Source organism: Malurus melanocephalus, unplaced genomic scaffold (assembly GCF_030028575.1).
Source record: "Malurus melanocephalus ecotype Western Australia unplaced genomic scaffold, MMel_1.1 scaffold_350, whole genome shotgun sequence".
NCBI lineage: Eukaryota > Metazoa > Chordata > Aves > Passeriformes > Maluridae > Malurus > Malurus melanocephalus.
This window is the reverse complement of record NW_026623582.1, coordinates 639,927-658,697: the sequence shown is the minus strand read 5'-3', so window position 1 is coordinate 658,697 and position 18,771 is coordinate 639,927. Positions and strand designations below refer to the sequence as shown.

The window sequence follows — 18,771 nt, the reverse complement described above, 5'->3', positions numbered from 1 at the left end:
GTATACATATGTATATATATATAAATGCTAGGATCCTTTGAGGATTCTATTGGGAAAAAAAAAAAGCAGAGTGCTGCAGAAATTTTTTTTGAGTTAGCAGCAGCAGTTGCCTGCAGGATGTCATTGGCATTCCCTTTGGAAGCCATTCATTAATGTTCTTTTTCCTTGCCTTTCCAATGAAACTCGAAAGGATTGCGGTCATCTTCACAGGTGTTCATAAGCTGCCGTTGTTTCAAGTTATTTGTGTTGCATAATTGAAATTATTATAGGATATGTGTGCTCCTCCAACTGGATKGGAGTGTCATTAGTAGATGGATGTCATTAATAACTGGGTGATGCTAATTTTGTTACTTTCATTTTCAGATGGATTTGTTTGGTGGTTTTCATCCAATTTTCTTGCCTTTTCAGGATTTTCTTAAGACAGAAAAATTAATGCAAAGACTCAAGTTTCCATTTAATGATGGAGTTCTTGTATGCCTTAGTACATTTTTTAAGTGAATGTTATTTTTGTGCCTAAGCCTTCTTTTATATTTCCTTGTAGCATCATTGGCTGGTGCAGTTCATTATTATTTTTGTTCGTTTCATGCTGATTTCTTGATATGATCAATTTAACCTATGCCTTTTTGGTACTTCTTGCTTTTAKTCTTCTTTTGTTCTCACATCCAAAGGGGCTACAAATTCATCAGGAGCCTAATTTTAACAACATTCTGGATTTACTTTGCAAATGGTTTTCATTGGATTGTTTACARTGTGAGGTCCCTTTTGGCCTGGAGAGCAGTGATAAATAACATAAAATATAAACAAAGAAACCAAAACAAACAAAAATACCCAAACAAACAAAAACCCAAAACCAAACAAAAAAACGGAGTTTTCACATAAAAACTGAAGAACAGGATCCAGCATCATACTGTGAGCCTAATCATTAGTTTTTCATGTTAACCAAAATAGTCTCAGGAGAAATGTTTTTCCACTACAAGTGTGAATGTATTAAGGCAGGAGGGTCAGAAGTAGAGCAAATGTAAGACATAGATTTTTACTGCGAGAGTCCAATTTTTCTACTTTGGCCAAAATTGTGTTAGATTGGAAGCCATGAGAGGAGGGCAGGCTGAGTTATTGAAAAGTGAAGGAGAGGCTGGAACTTACAGGTGTCTTACTGTGTGGAAAACCTTTAAAATATTCTTATAAAATATGTTTTGTTTTAAATCTCAAGTTAGTTTTCCCCCATTACTGTAGAGAAAGACTTGTATATTGAATGTATTTCTCCTAATTATTTTTATCAGATTCCTTCTGTAAAGCACTGCTGTAACAACAGATATAAAAAGTTTATTCCAAAACATAAATTAAGGGCTAAAATAGTATTGTGGTTTAGGATTTTTTTTATTCTACATAGGAATGATTGAAGTAAGGTAATGTCAGATCCTGAGAAATTTTGGGKTTTTTTTCTTACTTTCAGATTTGCTCTCATGTCAGAATTCGTCCCACATTATAGGAGTAATTTTTTCTTTCTTTCATGATGATGATCAAACTAATTGAACTTCACAATGGCACAAAACCTTTAACTAAAAACTTTTAAGAAAAAACACAACAACCRCACTAAAAAAAAAGAAGAGTAGTGTAATGTGACTGTTAAATTTATTTTTGCAATTTGTTATGAGCCATGTCTCTTTCTGTGGGTTTTGCTGGGCAGAGAGAAAAATGCCTTATTCAAATTACAATCAGAACATTAGTGGTACTGCCATTTGTGTTTATTGAAATACACAYTTCAATATGCTTTTTTACACATTTTTTACTCAGGATTTGTGGAGTTCATACAGTGCACAGTAAATAGGATGCCATCTGCTTGTAGTATGCGTATATTCTTCAAGTCAGAATCAAAGAGATAAGAGCAGCAGAAGGAATGCTTTGATGTTGAATAATAACTCTTTCACCAAAGATTTTGTCTGGACAGAAGAGATGATGCAAAATAAAGGAATAGCCTGAAAAAGATAAGAGAAGCAGACTTTGTCAGGATTATTTGGATGCAGCTGGTGTGAGGAAAGGCACCTGCTAATTTGTAGGATTTAAATAGTTTTTGAGATAATTGGTTTTGATTTTCCTCCCTTATAAATCTGGGTAGTAATAGGAAATAACACTGAGCTCCAGAAACTTCTATTAATAGAACAATGGAAGCATTTCCATTTGGCTTAAAGGAGAGAGTTCATCATTTTACATCATGGTGTAAAAAAGCAGCTAAAGAACCTGAATTCCTTCTCCCCATGTTGGTCCCTGAATTTGGGACATCTGATGACCAGGGACATGCCTGTCCTGTGACTGGCTTAAGAGATGGCCTGCTAATAACTGTCCAGGTTTATTCTTCAGTCTTGTATTAATCCATGTCCTGATTTAGCTGATAAAGATGAGGAAAAGAAGTCTCTTCTACTCTTGTGTATTTGTTCAAGTGTGGAGCTCTGTCCCACATGTTTAAGATCAATGTTAACCTAAAAAATACATCTGTTTTAAGTGATAATGAAATACACTTCCTGGCTTCTGCATCTGATTTCAGTCACATTCTCGGGTGAGGTTTTTTCCCTGTTACTTTAACCAAAGAAGGGCTGTGCTCCCGGAGGTCCATATCATTTTTTAACATGACARCTTTGTAGAAAAACTGAAGTTGTTTGGGGAAAAAAAAGGTGGAATTATTCTGTCTTAAGCACATTGTTCCTGAACATGAGGTTTTAGTAATACATCTGGGTTTTTGCACATATAAAACGTGCAGATCTTAAACCCAAATTCCCTTCTCCTTTCAGTGGTCATCAAACTGAGTTTCTCTGGGTCATGTGCTTAGCTTTGAACTCTTTAGCAGGCAACTGTATTTAAACCCCACCCAGGCTGATCTCCCGGTGTGGGATTGACTTTACAGGCTGCTTTTGTTGCCTGATCACCAAGGTTGCTGTCTGCCTTAAGAAATGTACCACTTGAGTGTGACTTTTGTAAAGGCAGGGAAGTGTAAAGGTGCTGAAGGTGCAACTCACAAAGTATGTACCTGCTTTGAGGTCCGACTGACATTTTCAAAAACTGAAATCACAGATTTTCATACTTGAGGCTGTAGGTACTTTAAAAGGGATTTCAGAACATTTTAGGCAGCTGAGGCAACACTTTGGCCACAAATCTCCCCTCTCCACAGTGGCTTTCTGGGCCAGGGTGGAAGAGAGGAGCTGGTGCCTGGTGGAGTTGGGTACTCCCTGGAATGGGTTTGCCCCGACCTGGTTTGGTTTTCTAGCCTGGCTGCAGCTCAGGAGATGGACATGCAGAAAATGAATCCTCAAGAGCAGAGAGTGGAATAGTAGAATGTAACACAACAGTCATGTTCAAAGWGTAGCTAATGGACCAGGCAGAACCAGACCCCTGAAATAATATAGAACACTCCTACTCACCACATTTTTTTCACTTCCTTAAAACCTTGAAGGCTGACCTTCAAGGGACACAAGAGCACCTGTGTTTCAGAAAGGATTCAGGCAGTCACCTGGGAAAGGGAGTCCCAGGTTAGGATCTCTGCTTTTCTGTACTTTAGATGGATCATTCACTAACTGAAATAAATTATTAAATCCCTTGCAGTGTCTGGAAGACCTCTGCCAGCTGTGAGACCTGGATTATAAAGGGCTGAAGCATTACGCTTTATTGCTCACTTTTAGTTATAGTGCTGTTCCTTTACACCAGTTTTAAGCTAAAATGTACAGTATTACTCTTATGGAAGTTTCTTCCTTTTAAAAGAGAGCCTTGGTGCTTGTCCTGCTGGTGTCATGAATGTGGCATGCCACCTCTTTGGGCTGTGAGAATTCTGCATTGTTTTTGCATTCTGTTCTGCTGCAGATAGCCTGAAGGGGACTTGCTGGCTCAATATCCGAGACAGCCACTGTGAAGCCAACATCAACGGTGCCACACTGAAATCTGAATGCTGTGCCACCTTAGGAGCAGCTTGGGGCAGCCCATGTGAACGGTGTGAATTAGGTAGGCTCCAACATCCTGCATCTTTTGGGAGAAGGGAAGAAGTACCACTGGTAGATTCCTATCATCTCCGCATATAAAAAAAATAAACAATCAAAAAAACACCCCAAAAAAACAAACACAAACACCAACCAACGCAACCCAAAAATACCAAAGCCAAAACCCMAAAAAAAACCATATTAAAGGAAGTTGGTTTGTTTAGCATTATTTTTAATCTCCATCATCAGAGATAATTCTACTAAGCATAATATGTTTCTTTGAAGCATACCAGGAAATAATATGTGAATAAACTTCATTATGGTCACACTATGTTTCATCTCCACAAGGACTGTGTATTGACTGGGATAAGGGAGGTAAGGACTACAGCAGTAAAGTGAAATACCTGATAAAATTCTGGAGGACCTTTTATGCTGCTGCCTGTTAACACTTTTTTCCCCAGCTCTTTTWAAATACATGGTTTATATACCATTATTGACTGCAGAATAGCATTGCTATTGGGAATGCTAAATGTGCTCCAGTTTCTGGCAAAAATATTGACCAGTATTCTTCCCATAAGGTTTGAATAATGCCATGGTCAGCTGAACTACTGTCAGGATGCTTCAGCCTCTTGTTTTTAATTGGAACAGTAACTGCGGTCACACTTGTCCCCCCTCACAAGCAGAGTGCAAGCAGCATTCAGCAGAGCTTTTAACTGTGCAGCAAAAGCATTCCTTTGGGCTTCAGAAAGCAGCTTGTTCAGGTTAGACTGKTGTAACTGATCCAAACCTAATTGGTCTAGGCAGATAATTAGCTCAGATGGAGTGCATTTGGAAACTTTATTTCCTATTCTGTAACTAGTTAAATTTCAGCAAGCTCTCAAATTGCTATATGATGCTACATTTTACATGCATATCCAAAAATAATCTCATTTGCTACTTGCATTACTAAGCTTCAGTGACAAAAAAAGTTAAAATTGGCAGCACTAAAGCTTTAAATCTTCAGGCAGCTTTAAGGAATTTTACCTTYTAGCTATATCTGAGTCAAGAGTCTGATATTATTAGATGCTGATCATTCTGGTCTCCATTTGAGAAAGGACTTGAGAAAGTAATGGTCTGAGATTTAATTTCCCCAACTCTTCACTTAGTTTAAGTAGCATGTGTGAGTCAGTAGTTTTCCTGATTGAGACTAGAGCACTTCCCCCCTTACACAGTCAAATTATTAGGGAATTCTGAAGATATATTTATGTTAAAATTTTCTTTTCCTACCTTCCTGTGACTCTAAAGCAGTAACGTACCCTTCTGTCTTGATTCCAGACACAGCTTGCTCGAGAGGATTTGCCAGAGTGAAAGGTGTTAACTGTGAAGGTGAAGTTTTTGCATCTTACTCACAACGTCACTTTTCCACCACCCCCTCCCCTTTGAAAATGGGATGAAAGGGGAATTTTTGTGTTGTTTCTTTCCTGACACTTGAATTCTCCATGAAGCTGTGGTTTTCTCCTTGGGGTGAGCATGTAACTGAGCTTTTTGTGTCCCCGACAGACGTCAATGAGTGCGAGGTTTTCCCGGGGGTTTGTSCCAATGGGCGGTGCATCAACAGCAGAGGCTCCTTCCACTGCGAGTGCCCCGAGGGGCTGACCCTGGACGGAACAGGCCGGCTGTGCTTAGGTACAACCGCACCCCACCCTCCCAGCTGTGGCCCACAGCTGTCCAAAATTATTCTTAAAAGGGCTTGAAGAAAAGCATGGTTTATTTCTGAGTTGTTCCAAATAATGTGCCTGCTTAGATAGCAAATATCTATGCCAGTTTGGAGAAGAGCTATTAATTCCTTCAAGGAATATGTTTGTTTTGAGGGTTATTTTGCCCTCAGTGCAGTCAGTAGGCTGTGCTAAAGTGCTGTCCTTGTTCTGACTCCTGCTCAGGAGCCGCAGTGTCCTGGGTGACAGATGGTGAGCACAAATATGCTGGTGCAAATTGGTACTTCTCCAGTGCTCAGGCCAGTGTGTGGTTCTTTCCCTGACATTTGGGTGCACAAGAACAAGATTTTGCCTGCACACTTGGTTGATTGGTCTTTTGGTTGACCTGCTTTGCTGCAAATGGGACAGACCCTTGAGTGTAATAACCATAATTAACTTTTCAGGAAACCTTACTGTTTTCTCCTTCTAATTTGTTTTAAAGTAAGCCTAACAACAGTCAGCAGTTGTTTTGTTTGGTTTTATTTTAAATCTTAATTCACTGCAGTATTAAATTAATTTATTAACATAAATATAGAGAGGAATTTTAATTGTTTTTATATCACTATTGCTGCAAAAGGTTCATTTTGTGAGAATTACAGTATTGTAATCCAGTATTATTAGTTATTAATTATATTACACTATTATTATTAATAAAACAGATTAGAATCATCGCAGTATTATTGATACAGTAAAGAAATACATGTGTCTGTCCCATCAAATAAAAGCATAATTTTATGAGTGAGAATACCTGTTGAAGTAAAGAAATACATGTGTTTGTCTTGTCAAATACACACAAACCTAAAAAGCAGAGTCATGTCAGAGTAAGGGTGTATCTTGATATTGGGTGACAACAATGTAAATTTTTGTACTTTTGCATGGCACAAGATCCAGAAATTTAACTATAGTACAGCATTAGCAACTTCAGATGGCTGAACATTGTGCAGAAATACAGAGCCTTGAGCAGAAAGAGCTGAGGAAAACGTGTCAGCAGTGGGATAAAAGCACGTATTTGTTGTGTGACGAGCAGATACCCGCACGGAGCAGTGCTACCTGCGCTGGGATGAGGATGAATGCACGCAGCCGGTGCCCGGCCGGCTCCGGAGGGATTCCTGCTGCTGCGCCGTGGGCGCTGCCTGGGGCTCCAGCTGTGAGCGCTGCCCTGAGCCCGGAACCAAGGAACACCAGGCTCTATGCCCCAGGGGCCCGGGCTTCTCCAACAGGGGCGATGCTCTGACCGGCCGGCCCTTCTACAAAGGTAAGTGTTCATTCTTGTGCCTGAAAAATTCACTGTAGGTGCATTCAAGAGAGTGTCCTGGGGAAATTCTGGGATTTGAGGATGTTTGTGCATTAGAGACATGACATATTTGCTTTGGTTTTTTGGGTTTTTGTTTTTTTTTTCTTTTTAAGGATGCATTCTGAAGCATTTGTCTTGAACTATTTTGAGTATTTATTTTGATACATATATTTTATATATCTATATATATATATATGTGTATGTGGTTTGATATATATAATATATATTTTTAAAAATATTTTGAGTATATACAAAGTTTGTGAAAACCTTAACAGATTGGATCTCTGCTTCACCATAAATAAGTTCTGGTTTCCAGGAGTCATTACTTTCAGGCAAAGCTCTTGACATTCAGTGGTGATTTTCAAACAAATAAGGAAAATAATAACGATAATAATAATAAMAACAACAATTGTATTGTCATTTGTTTAATTAGAAAAATAAATTACTTTATAGTAATGAAATCTTGTCCMTGCTGACATTTTTTCTGGGGTTTTTACTTCCTATCTCTGCTTTTGCATTTGGACCACTATAGTGTTCTATTCGCAGAGGTATGTAGGAGATTGATGTTTATTGCACTGAAGGTGATTCCCAGCTAAGGACACTCTTTCAACAAATYGTATCACAAAGTGTAGGAAAGGTCATTCAGCTTTGTCATATGCAAAACCCTTTAACAGTTTATGTTACCCAGCATTGAGGAGAGGTGAAACTGTCTATTAAATATTCTACAAAAGAAAAAATACCATTTTCAAAACTGAACTCCAGTTATAACTTTGACAATCTCAATTTAAAAACCAAACCCAGTCAACCAGGTGGTAGTTGTACATTTCACAAGYTGGCTCAGGAATACCAAGAATATTCATATTCATTGTGTCACAAAGCAAGCTTGACCACAATGCACATACTAGAATTTCAACTTGAACAGTGTCCCTGAATTTCTGTGACTGCTGATAAACAAAAACTTTTAAGGACTGGTTTGCAAATACTGCATAAACAGTCCAAAATGTAGGGAAACATTTCACCTCCAGTCCAGCCTTCAAGGATGTCCTCTCAAATCCAAACCCTGCCTTTGTGCTCAATGCAATTGGTAAGAAGGAACAGAAAATTCCCCTTAATTCCATAGATCTTTGCACTTAATAATGATCTTTTATTTGTTTCTATTCAAAGATATCAATGAATGTAAAGTGTTCCMTGGAATGTGCATGAATGGTAAATGCAGAAACACAATTGGAAGTTTCAGATGCAGATGTAACAGTGGGTTCGCTTTAGATATGGAGGAAAGRAACTGTACAGGTGAGTAAGTCTTGAGTTTTCCCCAGTTTTCCCTAGAATCTTATCATTGTCTTGGTTGAAAGGGACCCCTTCAACCTTTTGTGGGGAGARGGAGCCCTGATGAGATGATCTAGCAGCCTGTCCATCTTGTAAACATCCAATCGTGGGGACTCCACCATGTCCCTGGGGCTTTTTGGAGGAWTTTCCTCTTGTAGCACAGCTTGGTGATCTGAAAACTTAATGCCATTAATTTCCTTCTGTTTCTAAGAGCTTAATCTTAGGACAGAATGACCAACTGTCTCAAGTTCCCCTTTCAGAAAGTGGTTATTTATTAATTATAACATTTTTCTCTTTTTTTAATTGATGTTTAAGATGCTCAGGTCATGCTCTGCCAGTACAATCTGAAAAATCAGTAAGGATCACCAGCAAAGCCAAGTTGTAACACAAAGATTATCTTAATTTACATTTCCTACTCCCTGATCATTGTATTATCAAATTAACTTAGGGACTCCACTACAAGTTAATTTTCATTTAGATTTGGTGACAAAGGCACCTCTGCAATTCTGACACTAGTGCAMTATTAAGAAGATACAGACACATGCATTTAATTTAAAAGTTTAGGATTTTGTTCTTTACTATCCGGAAAATCTGAAAATATGCTTGACAGTCCTGTGACTGTAAGAACATTGTGGGTGGCTCAGTGCTGAAAATGAAGGTTTTGTTACAACATACAGGCGTTCATGAGTGTGTCTGAGTAATCAAAGTATGAAGTGTGGGTGGTAAGGCATGCTCACTGAGGTTGGTCTGTATGCTAATGTTGCCCTAGCTGGTGATTTCCTTGTTTTTATAGTGACTGCATTGATGAAAAATGCATGTAACAAACTTTATTTTCTGAACTAACAGAAACAGGTCAGAAAGCTCTCTGCAAAAGCTTTTTTTTTCCCTCTTGTTCTGTGGGGATGAAATTATTCCACAGGGCAGCTGGAGAGAAACAGGTTTTCTTAAATAGATGACTTTTTTGCTTGTTTTAAATTAGTGAGAAAGCATTTTATAAAGCTCAAATAAAAGCCCGGATACTCAGTAATGCTCCAGATCTGCCACGTGGGTCTGACACYTCCACACATCTGTGAGGATTGAGCTGTCCTCTCCCAGCAGAAACATGGCCATGAGCAGTAGCACAAAGTCCCTTCCTGTCACACTGATCCAATCATAACTACATTACAAATTCCTCTTTAGATTTCTGACTCACTGACAGTGTGATTTAGAAAGAGATCTTCTGTTCTTTCTGCCATAGTTTTCCACAGTAAGTTTATTCAAACTTAACTACCAAGATGACAGTCTAGCTCAGATAGGAGCTAATTCCTAATGGAAAGGTTATATGGAAGCTTAATGCCTAATGCTGTTACTGGGTGAAAATCATCAGAATCAAATTCCAGTCAAGGGCACAGTGATCATGGGGTCAGTTGATACTTCTGTAACAGCGACATTTCAGAATTTCTGACACTTACTTCCTTAACAATCTAACTTTAAATTACACTTGATAATGTTTGTTACACAGTTTAATGTGACCGAAGAGCTCTGAGGACACAGCATTATGARTCTTTCCCAAACTCTTTCATGTAATCAGAAGTTTCTATAAATTGATTTTTCTGTGTTGATTTGTATACTGTGTGTGATTTCTGTGGAATTATTTTCTAGTGGCCAAGTGTTCATTTTTGTGAAAATTAGGATAACCAGCTAGATTTTTCTACTCTCCCCTGCTATAAAACAGACATTGATGAGTGCAGAATCTCCCCAGACCTGTGTGGAAGTGGTGCTTGTGTCAACACTCCGGGYAGCTTTGAGTGTGAGTGCTTTGATGGCTACGAGAGTGGATTTATGATGATGAAGAACTGCATGGGTAAGTGTTGCCAGGGTGCCCTGGGGTCTCCATTTGCTGTGCAAAGCCTGGCTGTTCTCCAACCTGGACCAGCTCTGTCACACTGGACACCTCACATGTGTCATTATTGTCATTTCATGAGCAAATGACTCAGATACACAGTGTGTAGGACAGGTAACTGAATTATATAGCTTTGCTTGTTCTTAATGCAAATTATTTACACCCTCGAGTTATACTTACTCTGCACAGGTATTTTGGAATGGTAGCAACTCTTCACCCCATTCATTTAAAAACTGCTAATGAGGTACCCAAATATTTGGTAAAGCTAGGAATAGAAAGCTGGAGTTTCAAAGGCAATGTTATTCCCTTTTCATGGATTCTGGTAGGACTCTCAGAAATTCTCACAGCAATTTCTGAAAAAAAAAAAAAATACATCTCTTTAATCTGTTCAAAGTTGTAAGAATTGATATGGAGACACCAGAAGTAACTAGCCRCCTTAAGAAATGTTGACTTAGACTCCTGCCACCTTTGCTTGTTTTCCTGCAAATTGTGATTCAGACTTTCCTAGGAGTCCAAAAGTGTGAGCGCATCCTCCACCTTGAACATCTTTTGGTTGTATTTCTCTCCACATGAGTAGTGTTAGCTGGTTTTACCAYGTTTGTCAGTCAGATATTCAGTTTGTCTTTATAAGCTGCAGCAAGAATATTCCACAGCCACAACATGGCATACACAGGAGTTATCAAACGGAGGAGCCATTTAGGTAAAAAATATGACACAAACCCCCATCAATAGAGAAGAATTTCAGTGGATACATAAATGTATGTCTGGTTGCATTAAGAAGCATTAAAAAGAAATAATATTATTACATTTGTACATTTTTCCAAAGGATAACATCCAAACTGTTACTGCCTTTGCTTGTGTCCTGTCTTATTGAATACCTAATTGYAAAAGATTAATTTAAAATTATTCTTCAGAGGAAAAATACCTATCTTTAGAGCTCATAATGATGTATAGTTTTTTGATTGCCCTGTTGTGCAGCACAAGGGAAGGAGCRGCACCACTTCCGTGAAACAATCCTTTTGTCTCTTTCAAGCACTGAGAATTGCTTTTCTCCTCATTAGCCCTCAGTAATGGTTTTATATTTGTACATCCTGGTTTGTTTGCAGACATAGATGAGTGTGAGCGCAACCCTCTGCTGTGCAGAGGTGGCAYTTGTGTCAACACTGAGGGGAGCTTTCGGTGTGACTGTCCCCTGGGACATGAGCTGTCACCATCACAGGAGGAATGCATTGGTGAGTTTCAACTCAGGATAATAGTCTTCAGCATGAGGAATGGTCATTTCTGCTGTGAAAACTTGTAATCTCTGGCAAGGGTGGGTCCCAGGGATCTCTTACACAAATTCATGCTCCTCAATTATGTGTCTTCAATTCAAAATCTAAAATCCTGTAAAATCCTCAGGGCCATTGATGCTGTTGACTCTAAAGAGGAGTGTTTTACCACGCCTCTTAGGAGTTTATTTAGCACCTCAGAGGACTGTGCCACTCATTAGGGCAACTTCAGTCAGTCACAAAAAAAGTATTGTCCTTTGTTGAAATGCATCTCTCATTTATGCACATAATTCACCAAAATGATGGGAGGTGGGGGCAGGTAAAAATAAAAAAGCATGTTACCTCTTTGGCTTCTGATCATTATGGAAAATAGCAGATTTGGTAATTAATGCCCACAACAGACTCTGTAATTAATGCTCAGASACCTGAATCAGGGAAGATAAATTTTGGGACATTGGTTCAAACATGCTGTTCAGAACTCCCTTCCTTAAACTGGAGCACACCAAGAGCAAGAAAGAAATTGATTAAAACTGAAACCCACCAGTTTGCAGTATTACCTCTCACTCTCTCTAGAATTTGAGCTGCTAAAGCAGTTAAGCATTTTCAGTTGTGACTGATGTGAATGATTCTTTCCCAGATGTGAATGAGTGCTCGTTGAGTGACACTCTCTGCAGGAATGGCAAGTGTGTGAACATGGTTGGGACGTACCAGTGCTTCTGTGACTCCGGGTATCAGCCCACTCCTGACAGGCAAGGATGCACAGGCAAGTGTTGTGCACCTGCAGCATGACTCGGTGCTTCGGTTGCATTCTTCTATCTATCCTTTTTTTTTTTTTAATTTAATTTCCTGCCTTCCTTTTGAAACCAAGCAGGGGTGTCTCCTCATGTCCTCTGAGGCTTATCATGAACTATTGTGGACTCASAAATATAAAGATGGTGTAAAAAGATGGTTGCTGTACTGCACTCAGCAGAACACTCTAAGAAAGATTATTCTTATTGTACTAATCCATTGAAATCAGAGACTTGAGCTAACAGCAGGAAAATACACTAGATTTCTTGATCAAGCTAGAAGAGCCCCATGTATTGATGATTTCTCTTTTACTTTTTCTCTTTATCATATTCATCTCTTAAATCCTGCACTACAGTAATACCTTATTATGTGGTTGCCAGCACATCAACCCATTGAAAAGGAGAACAGCAGTACTAAGACCTTATTTTATTTGTTTGATATGTTTCTTTTCTTAGAAAAATGTAGATTTGCCACATTTCAAACTTCAAGTTTCTCAGGGTTTTCCTTCTGTTCCTTTCCTTATTTTTTTCCACTTTTTTTCCCACCCATAGCAATACACAGAAACAAAAGCAATATTTAACTTGCTCCCACAGGTGAAAAAAGCAGCTGAAAGAGAGAAAAATGAACAAAGCATAAATCAGAGACAGTAGAATGAGAATAAAAAAATCAGAACAAAATGATGGATAAACTGTTCYGTGTACTAAGTAAAACGTAAAGAGAATGTTATTTTTTTTTTCCATCGAAAAGTAGACTTACTGCTACCAATGTTGCTCCCCCAGATATTGATGAGTGCATGATAATGAATGGAGGCTGTGACACCCACTGCACCAACTCAGAAGGCAGCTATGAGTGCAGCTGCAGTGATGGCTACGCTYTGATGCCAGATGTCAGGACATGTGCAGGTAAGTTTTTATACCTTGAAAGCTCCAGCATCGCCTCTTCCAACCAAAATCAACGTGGTTTTCCAGCCCATCCATGCCAGAGTGACAGAATTATTACCTGCTTTTTTTTTCCTCCCCTTAGATATTGATGAATGTGAAAACAATCCAGATATCTGTGATGGTGGGCAGTGTACCAATGTCCCAGGGGAATATCGCTGTCTCTGTTACGATGGATTTATGGTTTCTGTAGACATGAAAAATTGCGTTGGTAAGTAGCTGCGTGCACCAAATTTGGTGCAAGTCTAAAAATTCTGCAGCTTGTCTTTCAAGATGTTCTTTCTACTGAGTCCTTGAAAGTGGGTATATTGAAATTATTTATATTATTTAACAAAAAACCCAAACCTGTATGCCCTTCTTGCCTTTTGCTACAATTTGGTAAGTCCTTAACAAGGAATCAGATCACAGAGTTCAAAAGAAATTGGGGCGATTTTACTRYAATGGAACATGGGTACTGAGAAGGKATTAGTTAAGGGGCCCAGAATGGGGCACTTAAAGTAATTATTCTTTGGMAGAAAATTATTGTGATCAAGGATATGTTTTAAGAAAATGATTTAGAGTGATTCTTGTAGGAAAAAAATTACTCCGTAGTCCTTTTATTAGCATTAAAAAAAAATGAAAGCAAATGATATTTGTTTTACCACAAAGCAGTGGTATTTGGACTACACATTTATCCTTATTTGTTTTAGGGAATTTCAAGAATATGGAATGGAACAGCTGACATTAAATATGATTAAGAAAAATAAAGGCTTTGTGTGGTAGATGTTTTCACATGAAATAAAGTATTCCAAAATGACAGTTACGTTCAAGTGATAATTAATTTATATTTACTTACAGATGTGAATGAATGTGATTTGAACTCCAACATCTGTATGTTTGGGGAGTGTGAAAACACCAAAGGCTCCTTCATTTGTCACTGCCAAGCTGGGTATTCAGTCAAGAAAGGAACCACGGGGTGCACAGGTACAGCAGATTTCCAGGGAATGTTTCACATATCTTGGTTGGCTTCCAGGTGAATAAATACACAAGTGTTCACACACAGGAGAGAGAYTGGTATCTGTATGTAATAAAATATATGAGTGTTTCACATCTGCTAGCACGTGCCAGAGTTTCAAGTGGAGTTTTCCCTTACCAGTGCCAATGCTGGAGGCCCCTTACATAACTGATTGTAAAGATTTTATCAGTACCGGTCGTGTGAGCACCCGTGTTACAGAACACTGGGGTGGCAAAACTGCACTTGTGTTGGAGGAGCTTAATCACTGCTTGCTTCTCACAAGGACCTGGAGGATGAACTCTTAATTCAAGCTGCAGGAAATGTCCATGTAGTATAAGGAAAGAATAAGAGGAAAAAAAAAAAAAGAAAAGCAAAATCCTTCAACCTGTGCCAGCAGTTTTTAAAGGTCTGAAGTCATGCATAGTCACTCTGCAATCCCTGTTATGTTTTAGCATTACCTTGACTTCTGCAAGGTGTGTCCCCTGCTCTCAAGAATCCATCCAAAATTAATCTTGTGGGAAAGCTGACAGAATTTCTCCTACAATTTGATGTTTAGGGATTTGTTCTATAACTGCTAAAACCCTGGACATATAACTGTTTTATGACTGAAAGGTGCCTTTGTGCCCAAAGGCCTTGTCCCAGTTTCAGACATAACAAGATCAGCATATTTCATATTTCTGGAAAAGAGCGCTAATTTCAGCCTGAAAAGCAGTTGTAGGAAAGTAGACTGGTTGTCATGTTTACAAACAAAGGAGCAAAAATAAGATGCTATTGTCACTATTTTTTATTAATACAGAATACAAAATAACTTGCTTGAATTGTGCAATGTTTTTAAACATCTATTTTTTCAAGCGCTGCAAACATTTGCAGTGGAAATATGTAAAAGGAACAGAATTTTTAATATTCTGATGTAAATACTGATAGCTTGTTTTGTGCTTGTAGATGTGAATGAGTGTGAAACTGGAGCTCACAACTGTGACATGCATGCCTCRTGTGTCAATGTACCAGGAAGCTTTAAATGCAGTTGCAGAGAAGGCTGGGTTGGAAATGGTAATAAGTGTATTGGTAAGTAGATGGAAAATAAAGTTTTTTTTCTCTCTCCTTTTTTGTTTTCTGAAAGCATATAATGTGACTGTGTGATTGCTCCATTAGACASAAAGAATGATTCTTCTGTCTGCTGTACCCTATGGATAGATGGGTATGAAAGATTCCTGTGTTCCACAGATTTGGTTTTCTGAGACAAAACCCCCCATTTTTCTGTCGCAGAAACTTGATACTGTAACATCTTACTGAATTAACCACATATTTTATGTACAACTGCGATTGGAATGTACAAAAARGAAAAAAAAAAGAATCAGTAATTAAATGGAATTTGTTTTTTGATTTTCTGTCAGTAAGATACCTCCCGTACTTCAAGTGTTTTTTAGTGAATGTCCTGTCGTTTATTTAGTTTATACACCCTGATATRATCCAGAGTGGACTGAAGGGGTGGGAAACTTGATTCTGATTTTGCTGGGCTGCTGAAGTTGCATATGACCCCTTCCCTTCATGTTTTAGTTTGGTGGGTAAAGGATTGTAATACTTTTTGCTTTCAGAACATCTGGGGACTTATGGAAGAGGAGCTTCATCTAGCAATTAGGCTTTATTGTTGTAATGTGTTAAAGAAAATGTACCATATTATGAGATTTCTTCTTTCTTCTCTTTTCCTTCTTTTTTTGCTTTTTGCTTTTTTTTCATTTGCATTGACATCCAAGTGATTAGCTTGCATGACTCTCATGGGGCTGCACTGTGTTCACTTCCTTTTWTTACTTGAGGAGACTGTCTAAATACATGGCATATTTTTACCTCATTAGATTTCTTTGATTCAGGTTTGTTTGTTTTTGGTTTTTTTTWAATTAATTTTGAATTCAAGTTCTTTACCAGGACATTAATATCCAAGTAATGAGCCATCTGAATTCCATCTATTGCTCAGAAATATGTTGCCTAGTCCCACGCATTTTAATTTAAAGGAAGAAATATTAAAATGGAGTCACTATAGATTAACCCTGTGTCATCTAATAACAAATCTGTGTATTTATGAAGACATAAATCAAGTTTATTGTCGTGCTGGTTGGCCTGGCAGTTGATTGCTAGCCAGGTGTGCTAATTGCTGTGCTGCTTCCTGGCGTGCAGATCTTGATGAGTGCTCCAATGGGACCCAGCGGTGCAGTGCCAACGCTCAGTGTGTGAACAGCCCCGGCTCCTACCACTGTGCCTGTGCAGAGGGATTCACTGGAGACGGCTTCATCTGCTCTGGTAAGGAGTTTTGGGAAACCTGACTTGTCCCTGGTGGTTTCTCTCTTGTATGGAACCTTTGTGAATTGGACCTAAGCCCAAAGTGCAAGACGATGAAYCTGAATTGTCATTGAAAATCAAGATTCTTCTGTCTGCATATGAAATGCCAACAAAGGCATCTGGTTGTTCTTTTCTTTTGTATGCCAGCTGGACCCACTGGGTCCATTGGTTGGGTGAAGTTCCGGGCTGCTGCTGTTTCTTCCTCTTCATCTTCTTGCCAATTATTTTGRACATGCATGTCCTGCTTGCAGCAGTACCTTTGGTCAAGAGCACTAAAGGCCAGCTCTGTTGTAGTTCCTCTCTCTGGCATCATCCATTTTCCCTTCACTCTATTGGTAGAACAGGATTTCATGATTAACACAGGACTTTTAAAAAATGAAAACATAACTGCAGTTAAAAAACACTGCCCRTGGTCTCTTAAGTTTAAAATTGTAGGTAAGTGCTCACTCTTAAGAATGAACATTGTTTTTCACACAGGGAGTGACTCAAACTGACATGCATTATACAAACTGTAAAGATTTTGTATTAAATATTAATGACCATGTCTTGAGCCACTCTGGTCTTTGTCACTTAACAGAATGGAGATGCAACATTATCTCTGCTCTTGACTTTTCACAGATCCTGCATTTGGTCAGCATATTGGAAGGTTTGAAGAAATGTATCGTAATGATAGTAAAACACCTATAAACTACTCTGAATGCATTCATTATTGACTRACTGGCTAATCATAAATAAAACACAATTTACATCTTAGAAGGCTTTTTGATTGGTAGCAAAAGGTTTTTTTACTTCAGAATAAGGACCTTGCAAATATTACTTGTTTTTTTTATTTCAAGTTTTTGATTAATGAGCACAAAGTTTTATCCCAATATTTAACTCCTGGGTTTTTTTWWWWWWWAAATCAGATGTAATACTAAGTATGGGCTAATAAAATGAAAATAGCGTATTAAGTTTTTTGGGGGCAATCATAAGCATACCTGACAAAATTATGACTCTTTATGATGACTGCAGTGGTGAATGCCCTCCTTTTCCATTCTTAATATCTCTTTTGGGGCGCACTAGGAGAATTTCCGGTGTGCAAACAGTACTTGTAGTGTTTATCATCCTTGAAGAATGTTTTCTAAAATTAATGTGAAAATCATTTTCTGTGTATGATTCAGTTAGAAAAAKTTGCCTTTTGAATGTTTTTTATGTCAAAATAACATTTCAGTATATACCAGGAGGCAAAGTTTTGACTTGTTAGCCAAAGTATTCAACGTACTACTCAAGGCTAGTACTACTGAATCTTAAAAGCTTGCATTATTGAAAAAAAATTATACCTGATAATGAAAAACATGGAGTAAGGAATTGTAGCAACATGAAAGCAACCATTTTGGAAATTGTGTTTGCTTTTCTGCTCTCTTTTAATTTACTTCAATGTGTAAATGTTTTGTTTTATAACGTCAGTGCTCAGCAGCGCTCCTATTTTAACATCAGGATATCCTTCTGTGTATTTTTGCTGCCGAAATGTGCAGTTTCAGAGGTTTTTGTCCTCCCCAGATGTTGACGAGTGTGCAGAGAACATCAATCTGTGTGAAAACGGGCAATGCCTGAATGCCCCTGGCGCCTTCCGCTGCGAGTGTGAGATGGGCTTCATTTCTGCCCCTGACAGCAGGTCCTGCCAAGGTGAGCTGCTGCTGCTGCCTCAGCTCTGTGCTCTGGGTTTGGGTTGGCTGCTTTAAAGCAAGAACAGTCWGAAGGACATCAGTCTAGAAGCAGAGAAGCTACCACATGCTTCACAAAAGAAATTTCTTCAATGTGAATTATGTTGAAGCCAGCTTTCATCTTTTTATGAAGTTTTCCTGGTCTTCATCCATAAATCTSCATAGGAGTAGAGGTTTGCCTCAGCAGTTTTGGATTTTTTTTATTCCTTTTTTTTTGGTCACTATTGACTAGTGTGTGGAAAATCCYGTTTTTAATCACTGGTTTTTTTAGTGTGCTTACATAGGAGACACAAACTGCATTAAGTGATCTTATTTTAATGTTTTCAAGCAAATTAGAGTAGAAAAATCATTGCTATGTTTGAAAAATATGTAGCAGTTCTWAAATGCACACTGGATGTTTCTTATCCTTACCTTTGCACTCACAGTATTGCACCAGAACATGTAAGTGTGAAAGGAATTATTGTCTTTCCAGCCCACTTCAGCTATTATTCCTTTATGCGTTCTTAATACCGCTTTTTTTGTTGTTGTTGTTGTTGTTTAATATAAGA

General features: G+C 38.3%; 1 protein-coding gene across 2 annotated transcripts in view; it reads left to right on the top strand.

Moving 5' to 3' along the window:
- The window catches only part of FBN2 (fibrillin 2), a 117,455-nt gene that overhangs the window by 61,999 nt on the left and 36,685 nt on the right, over positions 1-18,771 (top strand). For both annotated transcript variants that reach the window (XM_057378242.1, XM_057378241.1), the window contains exons 21-34: positions 3,850-3,987; positions 5,277-5,327; positions 5,502-5,627; positions 6,723-6,950; positions 8,154-8,279; positions 10,030-10,158; positions 11,304-11,429; positions 12,103-12,228; positions 13,034-13,156; positions 13,278-13,403; positions 14,030-14,155; positions 15,129-15,251; positions 16,359-16,481; positions 18,060-18,185. In XM_057378242.1, coding sequence (XP_057234225.1) covers positions 3,850-3,987; positions 5,277-5,327; positions 5,502-5,627; positions 6,723-6,950; positions 8,154-8,279; positions 10,030-10,158; positions 11,304-11,429; positions 12,103-12,228; positions 13,034-13,156; positions 13,278-13,403; positions 14,030-14,155; positions 15,129-15,251; positions 16,359-16,481; positions 18,060-18,185 — 1,797 coding nt within the window. The remainder of the gene's footprint in view (positions 1-3,849; positions 3,988-5,276; positions 5,328-5,501; positions 5,628-6,722; positions 6,951-8,153; positions 8,280-10,029; positions 10,159-11,303; positions 11,430-12,102; positions 12,229-13,033; positions 13,157-13,277; positions 13,404-14,029; positions 14,156-15,128; positions 15,252-16,358; positions 16,482-18,059; positions 18,186-18,771) is intronic.